General features: G+C 35.3%; 1 protein-coding gene across 4 annotated transcripts in view; it reads right to left on the minus strand.

Annotated features, from left to right (window-relative positions):
• The window catches only part of GRIA2 (glutamate ionotropic receptor AMPA type subunit 2), a 96322-nt gene that overhangs the window by 6370 nt on the left and 71404 nt on the right, over positions 1–18548 (minus strand). For all 4 annotated transcript variants that reach the window (XM_027739560.2, XM_027739557.2, XM_027739558.2 and 1 more), the window contains exons 8-12: positions 18193–18297; positions 17352–17462; positions 16022–16228; positions 15166–15536; positions 11059–11257 (exon numbers count right to left, since the gene is read on the minus strand). In XM_027739560.2, the coding sequence (XP_027595361.1) occupies positions 11059–11257; positions 15166–15536; positions 16022–16228; positions 17352–17462; positions 18193–18297 (993 nt within the window). The remainder of the gene's footprint in view (positions 1–11058; positions 11258–15165; positions 15537–16021; positions 16229–17351; positions 17463–18192; positions 18298–18548) is intronic.

Here is an 18548-nt window from a genome sequence, read left to right on the forward strand (position 1 = left end):
ACCTGGGAAAATATGACTATGTTATTTTTAGGCAAATTTATTATCCAACTTTGAAAGATAGCAACACCTACATTCTCTTTTTCTATTAATATTATGCTGTCATTGTATTTTTTTTTGTATTCATTATATCGGTGTTAAAGATTTGAAGTGAACAGCAGTACTTCCACTTTATGAGGTGTGCCAAATTAAAAGGCTTATATTCAAACTTCAGCAAAATATTAATCAGAAATTCCCACTCAAACAAGATGATCTTTTTTTGCAGCTCTGCAGCTGTGCATTACGCAAACAAGATGTGAGCTGAAATGTGTCAGTGGCACTAGAAAACTTCAGATTGCTCCACAGAGGAAACTAACATTGCTGTGAAAGCTGAAGGGAACATTAATAGTGAGGCACCTGGTTCAAGGTTATTCTTACTCCACATGCCTCTCCTATTCAACTCAGCAGGTCAGGGTTTTCCTTCAGAAAAGTTTTTACCTGAAGTACGTTTGTTTCATTTTAACCAGTTGGTAGTTATAACTATAACTGGCAGTTTTAACTACCAACTGATTGTTATTTTTTAACCTGGAAAAAATAAAGGAAACCAGTTTGCCACCTAGATGTCACCAGAAAGGAAGCAGTGCTATCAAAGAAACAGCAGACACAACGGGACATGTGACAAGTCAGGGTCAGATATTACTATTATATGTGCTAGTATACCAAGTCTGTATAAAAGATAAAATGTATTAGAGGCACTTCTCTAATAGAAACATCTTACAACATATACTTCAGAATTGCAATTCTGCTCCAGTATCTATGACCATACCATTTTAAAAATAATCAAATCAAGTATAAAAGCATTAGTAATGCCTTCACCATCTCCGAAGGTTTCACTGTTCTTGTGGTATTGCATTAGCATTTTCCCAGACTTACCCTTATCTTCACGCCCAGAAATGTAGTCTAGGAAAATTCTGAGGCTCAGATTTCTCCATGGTCTCTGTACAGCTATTAGTATGAAAGGTTCTGGCAGTACCAAGAAAGATTTCTAACATCTAAATTTTCCAACCATTACCAGAATGTACATGCCCATTGACAAAGTTGGCTTTTTGCAAGTTCCCTTGCAGACCAGTTGTTGCATATTCTGATCTACTGATCTATACATACTCAGTATACCCATAAATACCAAAAGACTTGGATATACTCAGCATAACCAGAATGACAGAAAAATAACTGCGTGCTAAAGGTACAGTGGGTTTCTGATTCTTGGAACATCTGCCATATTGCATACACATTGTTTCTGTTCCATCCAGAAGATCCTAAAACATATGATCCTAAAAATTAGGAGAATCCTAAAAAAATATATATCGCACCATCTTTGAAAAGGCAATTCAAGAAGCAAACTATCACTGTGCACTATAAGCTGGGCAGCTGAACAGGAAAGGCACAAGGAGCAATCTTCCCAAATGGTCAAGTGTTAAGAAGATACTTCCCACTAGATGGCTCACAGGGTCCTTGTTGTATGCATAAAGGTATGAATATCTGACCCAGCAATCATGAAAATAAAAATCTCTAAGTGTTCTGTAAGAATGTCACCAGAAAAATAGCACTCAGAATGTGCCATGACCACACAGTCCTCTGTGGGGGGAGATGGCAGGCCCATGGAACCCCTGGGCCCCCTGGAAGCGAAAGAGCTGGAGGCATTGAGGGGAGTAAGACCGTTCCCCTGAGAAAGGTGGAGGTGGCTGCATATTCCCATGGAAGCGGCCCTGAGAGTTGGACGGCACGATGTGGGGGGAAGTCACAGCCCCACAGCTGAAGTCTGAGGACTTTGGAGTATTGTGGAGTGTTAGGCCGTTTTTCATGGGAGCAGTGAAGCCAACCAGATAATCCCCATGGACACAGCCTTGAGCTGTGTGCAGGTACACATTCCTTAGTATTTTTGTAGAAAGATGTTTGTGTTATGTGTGTGAGAAAGTAGAGTTAGGAAAACCTAATAAAAGGTTGCCTGCTGCTCTGAGCAGGCAGACATCCCTTTGTCTCACCATCCTCGTGTGTGTTGTGTGTCTTCTTCCCCCCTTGGACCGGGACCCCTTCGATGGATACCCAGCGACAGTCCTCTGCAGCCATGAACACTGAAAAGCATCATGCTGGAATTCATACAGCTATGTTTTGATCCTTACTTAGTCCTTGACCTTGTCTAGTTCCCTAAAAAATAAGAGCAGTGAACCACTACCTACAGGTGACTTCTATGGGTTTTTACAACATATATGTTGTAATATATGTTGTAATATATGTTGTAATACATTTGTTTTTCAGAACTGTGCCTTTTTTTTTCCTTCATTATTTTCATAACTTTTTATTCGAAAGGTAGAGCTAAAGATGTGGAAAATGGCAGTTAAGAGACCATCAAGCATTCAGTGTGCACACACATACTCGCTTACTCATAAAGCCCACTTTATTGGACTGCTAAAAAAAGCACACGTACATATCCTAATTCAAATGTATTGTAGAACAAACAACAACTAAAAGCACACTGCATTGTTATTTACATTTGGCCAGTGCTAGAGCTGACCATATTTTTTATACCTATGCTGTGCTTGTTTTGCCTGGGGTAGAGTTAGTTTTCTTCACAGTAGCTAGCATGGGGCCTTCATCTCCTTAAAGTGCATTTGGAAAAGCATGCAGTCATTATCAACAGGGGACTAAACCACGAGGAAACAGAATCCTTGTGAATATGGGATGCTCCGTGTGCAAGTTGGGCTTTCACAGCTCTTTCTTATATACTCTTTCTTTTAATGGCATCAAAACCCTGAAAGGACAGCAGTGCTCCATAAAAAACACCACAACTTTTAATCATGCACCACAAATACAGAACCATTGTTGATTGCCATATTATTTGACTATAAGAAGGAAAGAATATGGAAATTATCTGCATTGCTCTTAATTACTGTAGCTGATTGCTATTGCAAGGTGACACTCCAGTGTATATATGAAATGCTAAAAGCTAATTATAACTTTGGTATTACAATCAACACCAACATGACAGTACAAGACCCTAATATTCACAATGAACACCTTTTATCATATTATTTAAGACTTACTGTGACAATACAATGATATAAAAATACCCTAGGAACTGGGTAATACTAATAATAATAGTTATTGTTACATGTACACATTCCATTTATATGTAAAATATTGCCTTCATTAATAAACTAATTAGAAAATTAATTTATGCAAAGTTTTATCAACTTAATTAGCTGTGTTTTGTGGGTCACCAGATAACTTTTTTTTTTGACTTTCAAAGACCTATTATTCTTCAAACTGGGATGCTGTATTTAGTATGTCATTGACAGAAATAGCTTTTCAGACTACTAACATTCTACTAGATGATGATCTGGTACTGTGGGAGCAGATGCCTAATTCTCAAATACGATTTGTGAAACCACCTTGTTGACCTTCCGTACTGAACAAAAGTACAGGAACTGGTATTGTCACCAGTAGTTAAAAAAAAGTAACGACAAATAAAACTTGCCAATTTACATAGTAAATCAAATACTAATAGATCCAAAAAACACAGAACAGAACTAATTTTTTCAGTCTCTTTAATTAGCTAAAGATTAAAAGGACAGAGTTAAAAAGATTTAAAGATTTAACACACCCTTGTTTATACTGGGTGAATATTTAAGGTGAATGAAAATTCAACTAAGTTGAAGTTCTAAATTTCATAATAATTTTATTGAGTAATGGTAAAAATTAGTTGCATCTTAATATGTAGTTTTATAGCTTTTTAGTTTCCATTACTTCAGCTACCAAAAATATCTTTACTATATTTGGTCTAATTAATAAAAAATCTAGAACATTCTACTTCAGAACTAATTCCTCAAAAGTATACTTAAAATAATTTTTTCCAAAAACGTGTAAGACAATGATCTTATATATTCATCCTATTCTCCACATGATTTAGAATTAAGTGATCCAGGTTTGTCTTACAAAGGCATGTTAAAGTTCCCAAACAATTTAACTGCCATTAAAATACCTCCTGAAATGACTCCTCCTCTGAGACTTACTAATCTCAACTTCCTTGGAATCGAAATTCCTCCCCATCATTCAGCATATTCATAAAATAAAAACAGACCATTTCAAAGTCATTGCTTTAAAAACTCAGATACATGTCACAAAAACTAATTTCTACAATTCTGAAGTGATGATCACAAGGAAAAGCCTGCTGTGCACTCCTAGAACTAACTTTACTGTAATAAACCTACCAATATAGGGACAACTGTACTACAGTCATGTTGTGGCATCTACTACTACAGCTTTGCAACATCACTGTAACACGAATGTAGATTTGTGAGCAGGATCTCGATTTGATCAGACGAAACCTGACAACATAAAAGAAACAGTAGTGGTATAATGCCAACTGAAAAAAACAGCAAACAGCAGCAAGTTTTCAAACCTCACAAGTGAGAAAAAGAACGGCAGAAAGGCACCTGCCGTGTAGTGGGAAGAAATGCAGAGAACAAAGACAATCTACGCAAAGGACATAATCTAAATATATACTTTAGCCTTGTTTTTGATGAGATTAAAATAAAGAAAGACTGGAACACTTGATGCTGGAACATGTTGCCCAGAGAAGTTCTGGATGTCCCATCCCTGGAGGTGTTCAAGTTCAGGCTGGATGAGGCTCTGAGTAACCTGGTCTAGTGAAAGGTGTCCCTGTCCATGGCAGGGGCTTTGGAACTAGATGATCTTTAAGGACCCTTGCAACCCATGACTAAGTAATAGGAATGAGGGTACAGAAAAGGAAACGATCAAGCTGGATGAAAATGAAAAAAAACTTATTGCAGTCATACTAGGGGAGGGAGAATAAACTAAATTCCAAAACACAAGAACACTTTCTCAAGAAGTCACAAACCTGTAGTGAACTGCAGATGCTGTTTCTGGAATCTAGAACCATAAACTTACTGCCTGGACTGAGGAATGAAAAAGCATTCAAAGCAGATACTGCTCTTTTGGCATGCACAGCTTCTGATGACACTTTAAAGTGAAAACATTTCAAGGCAGAAATGACTGGGATTAGTAGCAAAGGAAATTGGGATAGCAAAACACATCAATCCAGATAATAGGATATTATTTATTTGTTATATATGAGAAGTGGAAAATTCTGATCACTAGACTGATAGAAAGGAAGTTAAACTTTCCAGTTCAAAAGCATGGTCCAGCAATTTGGGACCAGTAAGAAAATCAGCAATACAATTGAAGATCATCAGTTGATAAAAACAAAAGAAACACAGATCTGTCACTATGATCAAATAGGTTACCAGAAAACACTGTGACAGGATTGTGAGAAAGTTATTTCCAGAAAAGACAGAGAAATATTAATGCCTTTGTACAAAGCAAACTGACATCTCAGATGGCATACAAAGTACACCTCTGCTCATTCAGGATTAATGCATCAGGAAAATAAGCACTGAGAAGAAAAAAATCCACATAATTATTAATGTACTGTAAAATTGAGGATAAACTAGTTATAAGTACATATAGGCTGGAAAAATAAAAGAATGTTCCTAACCATAACAAGTGAGGTATTATGGAATTATGTGCTCCCAGGAGTAGTGCAAAAAGAACTTATTTATACATAGAGTGTGGTAATTTATACGACAGATTACGCAACACTGGAGAATCTTCAAACTATAGTGCTGCAAATTCATTTTTGTCCATCACAAAATTACCTTCTACACAGCATACTTTATCTAGAACATCTAAGAAAGCCTGATGAAAACTTGAAAGAAACGATCAGGAATATAATGTGTTTTTTATTGGTACAATTTTCCCCCAAAAACAAGAATATAAAATTCTATTAAAAAGGAATACGTTTAATTTTTAATAACTATTATGCAAATACTAACTTGAAATTGAGGTTTCTGGGTGATATTTGTAACAAGATTCCTGAAGTCCCACAGAGTTTTGGTCACTAGGCTTACTGACATTAGAATTTTGGGTAATGTGGAAGCAGAAAAAAAACAAACCCTGAAAAATAACAAAAAGATACTTTGAAGAAAAAAGGAAATATTGAATACCAAATTATTTTAAAATAACTTTCAAAATGGCCTAAATCAATTCTTTTGTGTGTTGTCAAGATGCAAGGACCTCAAGAAACAAGACACAAGTGAAAATTCTTCACTTGAACCCTCTATATTACAGAAAAGTGTATCTTCAATAATATGCTACTGGATGCAAAGGACAGTCTTTGCACTAACTCAGATCTGACTATTCTCATTATTTCAGCTATATACCTTTTTCTCCTGTCAAACTAAAGAGTCAAACCCGCACTCTCCAATCACATCTGCTTCACAGATTCATGAAATGCCAATCCTATACCCCCTGCCTCCTAACGTGCCAAGCAGAGTCCGTGGTAAATGTTACAGAAGATGTCATAAATGAGCCTTTCGTCTCCTTCACCTCTCACAGGCTTCTGTTGAGCAAGTCAAAATTTAACCCTGGAAACATATGTCCTATAATTCTGCTACATCTCAAACTTCAAAAACTGAGAGTGAGGTATGATTCATAGTTTTTTATCTCAATTTAATTTAAAAAAAAAAAATCAGTGTTTCTTCTCTTCTCCCTGGTTTTAAAGATTTGCTGTGGCATATTTTTTTAGAAATTTCAGTATCTCGATGAGCATGAAGACAGATCCAGGTTCATAGACTGATGTATGCTTTCTCTCTTTTTCCATAACCTTTTGTAATGTAATTGCTAACTTAAATACTTTTACAAGTTAAAAAATATTTCAAAATACTCATAAAACTAGAGGCACTGGGCTGTGTTTAAGACTCCTAGAAAAGACACTACTATTTTCCTTCAGGCCAAATTTTCTTTGCCTCCCAAGAGATAACACTTTTGCAGCAGAAATTACTCAAGGGGTCTTGTCAGCTCTTCTTATGTTTATTGCTGGTTTTCCACTATGTGAGAGGATTTCTTTACAAGACCAAGGATTATCATCCTTCCAGCATGTTTCCAATGCCCAACTTTTCATTCTCCAACTCTTGTCTCTTAAGAAAGAATAAGCAACTCTTGCATAGTCTCCTCGGTGAAACATAAAGGATACTACCTTGTTATGGAGCAGTTCTACTTGGTTTTATTTTGGCAGAGGATCTATTTTTAAAGGCTACCAAAACAGCTAGAACAAAACAGACTGGTCTGTTCATGTCACACTTGGTTCAAGAATAGGTAAATATGAAGAGGTTTTAAATAAAAACTAATGCAGAGAGAAAGTAAATTAGTCTAATTATTGCTGTGCACATTGGTTTTTGGTTTTTTTGAGATGCCTTATTACCTTACACACAGGACTAGTTACAATTTATCTTCTATGGGAAAAAAGGTAGCAAGATCGATGCCATTTGTCTATCTGATTTGTACGTACCTTTAATGAACAGAGTTAGGCATACAACAAAAATATGATTCAATTGTAAAAATAATTAACTTAATAATTAGCTCGAAACTTGCACACTTTTGTTCTGGTTGTATCATTTTGATAGTAATTTTCAATATGCCTTCAAGAAGGTGGAATGCATGGAAACCTTCCAGTGAATGCTTGCATACTTACTTTGATTCTTCCCGTGTCATAGCCCTTGAAAATACGTGAGGCAACTTCAGGAGTTAACACATGTAGGTAATGCTTTAAAATTAACTTCTGCAGTGGCAGGTGAACAGTAGACTGCCTTCTTGGGTGGCTTTTTTCCCCACTTCAAAGTTAACTATGTATCAACTGCATTTACCACAGTCGCTGAGAAATCACTGAAGGTAAAAATAGTGCGTGAGCGTGGAGAGCGTCACTAGTACGTACCGGAGAGATGGAATTGCACTGTCCCACAATTTACCACTCTATCAAGTAGTGTGTGTGACCTGACACTTAGAGAGATGAGGCACCCACACAAGGTCAACTGAAACGACTCCTGACTCTTCCAAGCTGTGCTTGCAGACTTATCCACATTCTCATGACTATGATCCACTACTGATTTGAGAAAAATGACGCACTTTGGGAAAACCACGGCCATGCATAATTTATTTGATCTTCTGCCCATAACCCAAGAGAAAATGCAACAGCAATGCAACATATATTTTTGTCTGGGCTTTCAGTTGCACTAAGAACTCTACAAGCACTATCTCTAAAGAAGAGACACTAGCAAATATTAGAAGTGGTAAATAACTCAGTGTAACAGAACTCTTTAGATTTGGATTGTACTTGCAGTTCTGCTAGTACCAACTTTGAGATCTCCTGAGGAAAACTGCTCCACATTTTGGTATTTACAGAGACCTGATAGATCTGCCATTAAAGAAAACAATTCTGTATCTAAAGATTTATATTTATAAAATTATCTATAACATTATTATTAACAACTATCCTGCTGATATTTACTACTCAGCAATGCTGTGTCACTACATTTCAATTTTTTTTTTCTCTTTTGAAATACTCTTAAATCCATTACTTCTGCACTGACATTTCCTACATAGGATGTACCAAGCTTCTGCTTCTCATCTTAAAGCAGCACTAGAAACACCAGAGTACAATGCCTTTTCATCCCTTTTTCTCAGTTATGCTTCTTGATGCAGTGCCAACTGATGCTGTGCTCACTGTTGGCAAGAATAGCTCCTACTGGTCCATACTACCTTTAGAGCTAGGGAGTTCATACCTAAATTAGGGTAAGGAGCAAAGACAATACATCTTTTGTCATGAATGCCAAGGATGCTGTCTCCGAGTCACATGATATCGACTAGCTTGTATGCCTACTGTCTGTAGGATGTGTGGTGAGCAGTCATAGAAGCTGGACAAAGACTTGCACGCACCTCTTTCATTTAACATTGCATACATATATATCAAGCTATTCGGGACAGGATTTTTCAGCTGACTTTCACCATCTAGCTTATTACTGAGAATTCCTTTTTGAAAAATACTGTGAAACATTTCTTTTTCAATTGTGTAAAGTATTATCAGCAAACATCTTTTAATAGCAAAGAAAATTCAGTTTACTGTTCTCATCCCCAGTACACAGCTATCCTTAATTTTATGCTGTTCCAGCATATGCTCTACTAGTGAAGATTCAGTATACGTTCCATTAAAAGAAGACAGACTTGCAAATAATGCTACTTCTTGAACTGAAAACAGACTAACTGAAAACCCCCAAATGTTTAATTCCTGACAGTGACAGAGTAAAAGTCAGCCCATTTTAGCATGCTGCTAGAAAATACTCAAGTTGTTTCCAGCTGTTCAAAGAATTTGAGTCCTAATTTCAAGTCATATAAAAATCACACACCTACTTCAATCCAGTCAGAACACAGATATACTCTGGTTGAAATTTTAGTCTCAGTGCTAGAGATTCCTTTCACATTATCTGCAGCAGAAAGATTATCATTCTTGAAACTTGAGTTTCAGGCCTCCTAAAAAAAATTCTGACAGTTGTTATTTCCTGAAAAATAACTGGGCAAGTTTAAGTGATTTTTAGCAAATAGTAGATAGAGCCATCAGGCTAAGAAGTTGTATTGCACATAGTGCACCAACTTTTTTGTGATAGAAATTGCTGAGGAGAAATTTCCATACATCATTAGAGCCTTGTTTGTGCAGAGCCAAAATATGAAGAACATGCCCTCTCAAAGCCTCCACCTAATTTTTACAAAAATAAGTTCTTAATGCTCAAGTAATTACCAGGAACATTAGTTGTGTAAAAGTGGAAATATGTATATATATGCTAGGAGCATAACTACATACTAAAGCATGCACATACAAACATTTTTTGCTTTAAAAAGAAAAGCTTAAAAACCTCTAAAGAGAAACTATTCAAAAGAAGTGACCTACTTTGAATTCACATTCAATCCCCAGTACAGCCATGATCTAAAAGGTTTATGTTCGCAAAACCAGAAACAAGTCTATATGCTTCTAAATGCTTCTAAACGCTTCTAAACACTCTTAGCACAAATCTGATCTCATTTTTACTACCTTACACACCTGATGTTAGTTTTGGTTTAGCTAATAGGAATGCAATCAGCAGCACGTATTATTACTGAACCTATCATCAGAATCAGAAAATAATGCTTTTCTACAGTTGAGACAAGTATGTATGAGACCAGTTAAGTATGCATTACAGGATCCAGTGAAAACCAAAATCTAGCAGTTACTGCTCTAATGACACAGTATATAAAAAAAACATTTGTGAGAACCTGTTTCATTTAATTTTCATGTCAGCCTATGTTTGAAATGTAAACGAATTATTTATAACTATTTTAAAATAGATTTTGTTTAAACCGAGTATCCTGCACTAAAAAACCATGAAAACACAAGTTATTTTTCTATTTTGGCATGCCAGATGTACTTCCATTGCACAGAGAGAGACACATAGGGCACACACACAAGGTAAAGCTGTTATGTTTTTTTTCTCAGCAGCCTTAGTCTCTCACTCATTTGCTGGATGGATTTCACCATGCTAGCTGGTGTCTCAAGGGCCGTCTGAGAGACTCGCACATTGGAAGTTTCATGTATTTTTAAAACTGCAATACACAGAGGTAGAAGGTGAGGACTGACAGCCTTCCAAGGCATTGCTGTAATGTAAATACAAATAAGAACTGTTTTCAAAAGTAGGTATGCATTTACTACAGCAGCCAGCAGGATTATATTCCATTCCCCCTCAGCAAGCTTGAAAAATCATGTGGAATACTTATTAAAACATGAATGTGCATCTTCCCATGTTCGTGTTCACTGTGTGAGTACCTAAAATATAGCAGAGCTATTAAACAGATGAATGATATCAACTCCCTTCTTCAAACATACCTTGTTTTTCACTTTATAGTGGAATGTTTTTTTAGGTAATTTTGCTTTGCATATTTATATCAAGACTCTTATATTTGTATATAGATAATAAAATGTAACAATAATGAATAAACAAAAACACCTAGACTTGTGAGTTGAGCTGTGTATATCACATTTTCATATCAATCTTTTAATAAAGCCTAGGGAAAACACTTTTACATGAGCAAAGACCTATTTAAAACAATCTAAAAAAAAATCTAAAAAGTAGAAATTCTTACCCTAAAGAACTCTTTAGTGGAGCCAGAATCTAATGTTCCATAAGCAATTTCTGTTTGCTTGGAAAGATCCTCTGCACTTTCAATGGGAGACACCATCCTCTCAACCGTCAGGAAGGCAGCTAAGTTAGCCGTGTAGGATGAGATTATGATGAGGGTAAAGAACCACCACACACCTCCAACAATGCGCCCCGACAGGGATCTAATAACAAGTATGAAATGGATTTGTAAAGTGAAATGAAAGTCCTAAAAAGGAACACGTTTTACAGTTTTACACAAATGACGCATTATACTATAGGGAAGCATTTCAGGCTATCTCACAGTGCAGCTCTGCATAGTCATTAGATAGGAAATCAAGGCATTCTCCACTATATCTCCTGGACTTTGCTGAAATCAGGACTCCAGAGTTTACATCTGGGAGAACTTAGTGATCCAGTTCTTCAAAGTTTTCATCACTCTTGAAGGAAACTGCTCCCACCGCAATGTGCTATATTTAACCTATAAGCTTATTGTCCCCTCTGAAGTGATTTTGTGTGACATTATGATGAAGATCAAACAAAACCAGCGAAAGAGTGCTTTCAGAAAAATCAGTATGCACTTTAAAATCAAGTGCCTTTAGCCTGATTATTTTCCTAAGACATTCAGACACAGACTGATTTCTGCTGTGGACAATCTGTACAATAGCATTATTTGCAATAAAAGCTGGCCCAGGAAATATCTATAGCCTAAAAAGTGCACACAACTTTTGAAAGATACAAGCATTTAACAAATGGAGGACTGGACATGAAACAATCAGTGATAATACAGGAAAATGGTGAAGAAAGTATATTTTTAAAAATAATAATAATCTGATGTTTATAACTGCAGCAGGTGGGCTCTTATGGATCTGTGTTTTGCATCTCCTGCTCAAGAAGAAAGAAGAAAAGAGAACTCAAGAAAACATACAGAACAGCATAAAGTACACAACACAATAATTTCCAGTACTAGAAAATATAAGAGAAATATTGATACTGCATTACTGTCAAACTTGACCTTTTTTTAAACAACCCTTTAAACTTTGAAATTAATTGCTACTTTGTTTCTAAACAAGACATTATAGGAAATAGTACATAATCTTTGGAGATGTGCTTAATTATTTGGCAGTAATGTGCATGTAGTTGAAAGTCTAGTACTAAGGAGTTGCAGGAACTTAGGTACGTCTTGATGCAACTCCTCTATCTATTAAACTCACCCAGCCTACTGTACTATAAATGAGACTACAAACTAATTCTGACAGAATATATAGATAGATATAACTACATATATATACATTTAAACATGATAGTTATGTAAAGCAGATTTATTAAACTGGGAATAAAAATAAATAGAATCAATTCCAGACAAATTATTTCTACTGCTATTGTATAAAATGTCTGTGGTAATTCTGACACTAAAAGATTTATTCCATGTCCCACCAGATTCACTAATTCACTCTACTACATGAAAATCAAGTCATATAAAGTACAGAATGTGTTATTCAAAGGACCATAAAAAAATATTATTTCAAGGTCCTTCTAAATTGAGACGTATTCTGCAAACTACTCTTTCTGTCACCTTTAAAAAAATATTACATTTTGACAGGGAGGTAATTTCAGTATAAAATAATTCTACAAGTAAAATATTGAGTTATATGATATACTGAATATATTGTATTACATATTTGTAATACAATATGTCTATGTGTATTTAATAACCACCAACTTTATGGCACTTTATATTATATTATATTGATGACACCCTCTGTAATTGACAATAATCTTCAGAAGCCCATGATCTGTGAGTAAAGTTGCAACCCACTTTGTGAAAAAAGAATAAGCTCAATACCAACCCAAACATTAGGTTTCCATATGACATTTTAAAGGCAAAATTATTTGGGTGTCATTTGTATTCAAAATTTCCCCAGACGGTCTGTCCCAGTTAAATAAATAATTTCCTTTTGTATGTACGTTTCAAAAAGTTTCTAAAGATTGATATTTATATGCTAGTATGAACCCACACTTTAGAAGCACCTAATTTACCAGAGTTTCAAGTACTGGTAAATTAACAACTTCTGTGCACAATTACATAAATTTTTGCACCACATTTTATACTTAGAAAGGTATTATCTGGCAGAACTGAGAGCACATTCACATCTCAAAAAAAGACGAGGAGAACTTTGCTATAAGTTATCGTTATCATATATTATTCTACTCTGTTATTTCTGTGCTACCCATGAGGAAACATGGGGACTGCTACTAATGACTTTTTCCAGATGGTCTAGTCTTACTCACTAACACCGTGTGTTTCAGTCAGGCAGCGCAGTTACCTGTCTACTCTAAAATTCTTACAGTGGTTGTCATTTTTATTAGAGAAATGATAACAGTAGTGCAAAATTTAACTTCACAAAGGTATTTTGCTGATGCCTGAAGGTACTCCTTTTCGTATTTACAACGATTCATCTGTAGAGAGTTGAAATCCCATAGTGATAGTTTTGGTGCATAACCTGAAGTGGTTTTGGCCCTTTTTTACTTTTAGAATAAACAGATGATATACAAACTAACCACTGTCCTCAAAATTATGCTTGCAATGAAATAAAGTACTGTTAGTTTCACTGAAACTAAATCTTGAATATGCAAAATTATTTGTTTCATGCACCTTTTATTATTATCATTATTCTTCTATTACCTTTCAAAAGCTATCAAACTGCAAAACAACTATTGTGCTTTCATAGCCAGTAAAATAATAATAATAATAATAATGAAAATAATTATACTTCTATAACCTTCCAATAAAGCTTTCAATAAAAATAATTTTGTAGCTTAGAGGGGCCTTTGCAGACAACTAAACCTGTGAAGCATGTAATGGATACAAAAACACCACAGGGCTGAAATTAACACAACTTCTCATGACCTGCAAAAACTTGCTCTCTTCACTGTCTTTTTTCTTGTATACCATTCTTCCCATGTTATATGCCAAATCCATTGTATCTTTCATCATAGAGCCTGGCATCTCCCACTGTGATATGGCAGCCTTTACACAGAATTGCTTAAGTTCTCACACAATAAATGCTCTGCTATTTCTGCAGTAGAAAAACTTGAAAACCTGCTGTTGCCTTTTTGGATGCATTACATATGAAAGAAATGCTCCCTTTGTGCGATTTGTTTTGCACACCAACCATTAGACTTGCTAGAAATTGACCTGTTCCCTCTCTTAACTCTAGGACATTTACAAGAAAGTTAAACTGCTTAGTATAACTAGACAAACAAATCTTCTGATTTGACTTCCTTAAACCCTCCAGTTGCCCTATTTCATTTGTTACTATAGTTCCTTCAAGCACCAAGTAGTTATTTACCTACCTACTTACCACTTTGCTGAATCAGGGCTAGAACCACTTGTGCACAAGCAAAATAGAATATTTAATGAACTGCAAAGGAATTAACTTAGGTGCTTTACAGTTGTCCCTAATAAAGCAGGTGAAAATCCATTAGGAATTAAGCTCTTATAAACTGGACCTTCAGATTCATTTTAGCAATTTCCTTTGTGACTTTTCTAAAACTAGGCCATGGAAAAACAGCAGTCTTTTGCAACTATTCACATGAAATTAGAACCATCACATGACTTTTATTTCAGTTCAAGGCTCTCCTGGGGAATAACAGTGGGTTAATAACCGTGTTATGCTATGCAGTGAGTTTTAGAGGGAAAGTGCTGCCTGTGTAGTTTGCAACTAGTGTTACCTCTTTTTCCCATTACAGTTGTTGTGAACCATATGCACTGTCAACTGTAAAATGGGAATATGCAGCAAAAACACGGTACCCCTCCAAGAAGGCATGAAATGATGTGAACCTTATGCATTTTACAGTCTCGGCATGGTGTATATAACTTCACTTGGTAAATGTATGATTGGCATTAAGAAATATCGATCAAATACATCATGAGCCTGCTTTTGTTTCAAAGACTTCAACGATTTTAGGGAGGGAAAAACCACAGCAATTAATTCCTCTCCAAGAATGAAAATATATGCACCACGAACCTCCTCTGGCTGAGACGGCTGAGACCAAAAATGCACAAAGTTGAAATGAGTGAGTAACCAACCTTGGCGAAATATCGCATCCTTGCTGCATAAAGGCACCCAGGGAAAACCAGAGACTATTAAATATCCCAAATTCATTAGTTGATTCATTAGTTTGCGTTTCTCTTCCATCTTCAAATTCCTCAGTGTGCCACTCGTATGGGCTAAATCTGCTGACCAGGAATAAAACTACACTGACCCCAATGTAGGCAAAAACAATGCACATCCAAATTTCATATGCTAATGGATCAAGAAATGAAAACACTCCTGGCTTGGACTTCTGAGGCTTCTTGATCATTATTGATATCCCCAGGCTCATAAAGGGCTTTGAGAAGTCAATCACCTCTTCTCTCACCAATGTTATAGTTAATGGAGCAATTGCAATATCGGCTTTCTGTAAAGGAAGAAAAAAAGGAAATAATAGCTAACGTAATGCAAAGAATGGTTTCGTTTCTGTTGCATTTCACAAATGGAAAATAGGACAGCAGAGACTCCAGCAATATTTGTTTCACCGAGAACATCCTATGGAGAATTTCAGAAGCTTTTAGTTGAACTTGTACAAAATACATATAACGATAGTATTGGCATATTCCAAGTTTTTGTTTTCACACATGCCCTTTTAGAAGTATATGATATTTAAACATTTAGCAAAGTACTTTGCTTTTCACCTGGTTAGAAGGATGAAATATTCATTCACTTCATTTGCATTTAAAATGTAATTCCACATTTTACTTTCAGAATTTTTCATGCCATTACAAATTGCTAATTCTCTATCAAATGAATTAGATAATTTTCCTATACTCTACAGAGAAAACAAAACCAAATCCCACCCCTTCCATCAGTCGTCTTTAATGGCTTTATTATAGAAGATTTTCTTACCCCATAAACAAGTTCTCCAACCATCCCATTCCAGATTTTCGTGTCTGCATCCCTCGCCCCATACTTGCCATCCCCAACAATTGTGAGCTTATATTTGAATCCACAGTGTTTAGCAATTTCTGTTGCTAAATCCACACAGTAGCCCTCATATCGATCGTTTCCTTCAAGCATTTCATGATTTTTCTTCATCATGACATATGGGGACTCCTGCACAGAAAGAACTTGCCTTAGCTACTTGGTAGAGAGAGATGCATCAGTTGTACACTTAGATTAATATGCTCCCTTTTATACGTGAAAAAAGAGAGAAGGCACCATCTGAATCATTCATGCTATGTATATGTTAGTTGTTAATTATTAATGTGACATGTCTTTAACACATTTAAAAGCTGCATTCTCCACAGTCATACACAAATAACAATACTTACAGGCATAGTGATTCCCAGAAGTATGTTAATAATGACCATGAATGTTAACAGGAGTCATGCATTCAGAGAAGAAAGAGTAAATTCCAAAATCAGTTTCTTTCTCTCATAAAGTTTGGATGGAAGAAGGCAAAGGTATTTAGTTGCTTTTGTTGTTGTCTTAATAGAAGAAAATTATTTTCTATGTCACAACCACATCTCTCCCTGGGAAAATACTTCAGGCTCTTCAGGCTATATTTTTATTGAAGTACTTCACAAGCAATAGGCAATATATCTATAACTATGCACTAAAGTTCTATCATCAGCAAAATTGGTGATGAGTCATAAGTCATATTAATGTATCTCCTCTTTGCTCAGCTGCTACAGAACTATTCTTGCATCCAGAGAAACTCCTGTGCTAACCTCTAACTTGTCCAAACTGATAAACATACTGTGTAACTTACAGAAAAATGCTGTTCTATGACAATACATAATTTAATTTTCTAAACAGCCAGAATACAACTTTTAACATTTTATTTTACACTTTACCCATCTATAGCATCTACAATCCTAAAGCATATGAACCAGTCTCTTTGCTGTTTATCAAAATCTATTCTCTAAAATTAACACTACGGTTCTGCCTCTCAGAAAGTTCCTCTCCTCTGAAAGTAGATATATAATTTCCATTTTCAGGTTTAAAAATCTTAACTTTCTAGGATTTACAACCAATGACTATTTGTCTTCTACAGATTAAAACCGCATACTGAATCACATACATTTCCTTAATTTCCAGATTTTATTATGTATCACAATGAGTAACAGTTCACAACTTCAAATAATAAAAAGACAATATATTTAAACTAACATAATAATGAGAAACAAATCATTGTAGGACAGACTGTCTTCTGACAAAATATGAAGTTAATTACCAAAATAGTGGTGACAATAATAGTCTTATTCTCTAGTCCCGAAGATTCATTTCCAAGAGGGCCGTCAAGAGGATTCACAACCATTTTGTCCACTTCACTCCAATATCCAATCTAAAGAGAGTTTATAGGATGCACAGACACCAGTGAATATGAACTTTTATAGAAAAGGTAAAGCATGTTATTACTATGCCTTCAATTTGTACTTACAGAGAACTATTTCAGCTATGGATTTACCAGTGTAAGTATTTCTATTTATATAGTGAAAGACTACAACAAAGAGTAAAAAGATTCAAGTAATGACATTTGTTCATACTACTTTGTATGTAAAATAGGTTTACCATTTTTTATTCACATATTACAGGTTTTAATATCAACAGGTTTTAATATCAACATCACATACTGCAGAATTGAAAGGGTTATGAAATACTCCAGATTAGGAGGACACGAGAAACTGGCTTTTCCTGAAAGATTTGAAATTAGAGCAGAAAGATAAACGCATTTATAAAAACATCACTGGAAAGCTTTATCTGGCTTTTGTCATTCAGAAGCATATTTCCCCAAATGCTGGCTCTAATTTAGCAATTCAAATCAGAAAACAAAAACTTTAATCCACGAAACTGAAAGCAAAATATTCTTATGTAGTACTTACCAGAAATAATAACTCATACTTGTTAGAAAGAAATAATACAGATTTTTACTTCGTTCTGCAAAACCATTGTAGAACACACCTATGAACAAATATTATCATAACTCATGTTTTAATTAATGTTTCATTACCTACCTTAACCCACTTCTTAGCATGGTAAAACCTTTTAAAACACTGTAAGACAATTGAAATTACCTTCCGAGGACCAGTACTTTTGAGTTCCATGACGTTAATTGTAAAATTGATTCTCTTTCCGTTCTGATCAAACTTTATATTCCCTGTTAGACCTTCCACCTGAACCTATAATAGACGAAGATGAAAGTGGTAGAAGAATTAAGTTTTTTTTCTTTTTAGAAAATGCATTTTGTATTTCCACAAATGATTATTGATATTTCAAAAACATTCAGTTTAGACTCTTTTTCGTATGCAATATATTTTCTTAGACAAGTTCACAAGGACTTCACTTCCACATTATTCTCAGCAAGATCCAGGCAGATCAGGAGACTAGAGGATTCTTTTCAAGCATCTATAGGAAATTTCACACACGCACT

This window comes from Pipra filicauda, unplaced genomic scaffold (genome assembly GCF_003945595.2).
Source record: "Pipra filicauda isolate LSUMZ 115617 unplaced genomic scaffold, ASM394559v2 scaffold22_size4397567_pilon, whole genome shotgun sequence".
Lineage (NCBI taxonomy): Eukaryota > Metazoa > Chordata > Aves > Passeriformes > Pipridae > Pipra > Pipra filicauda.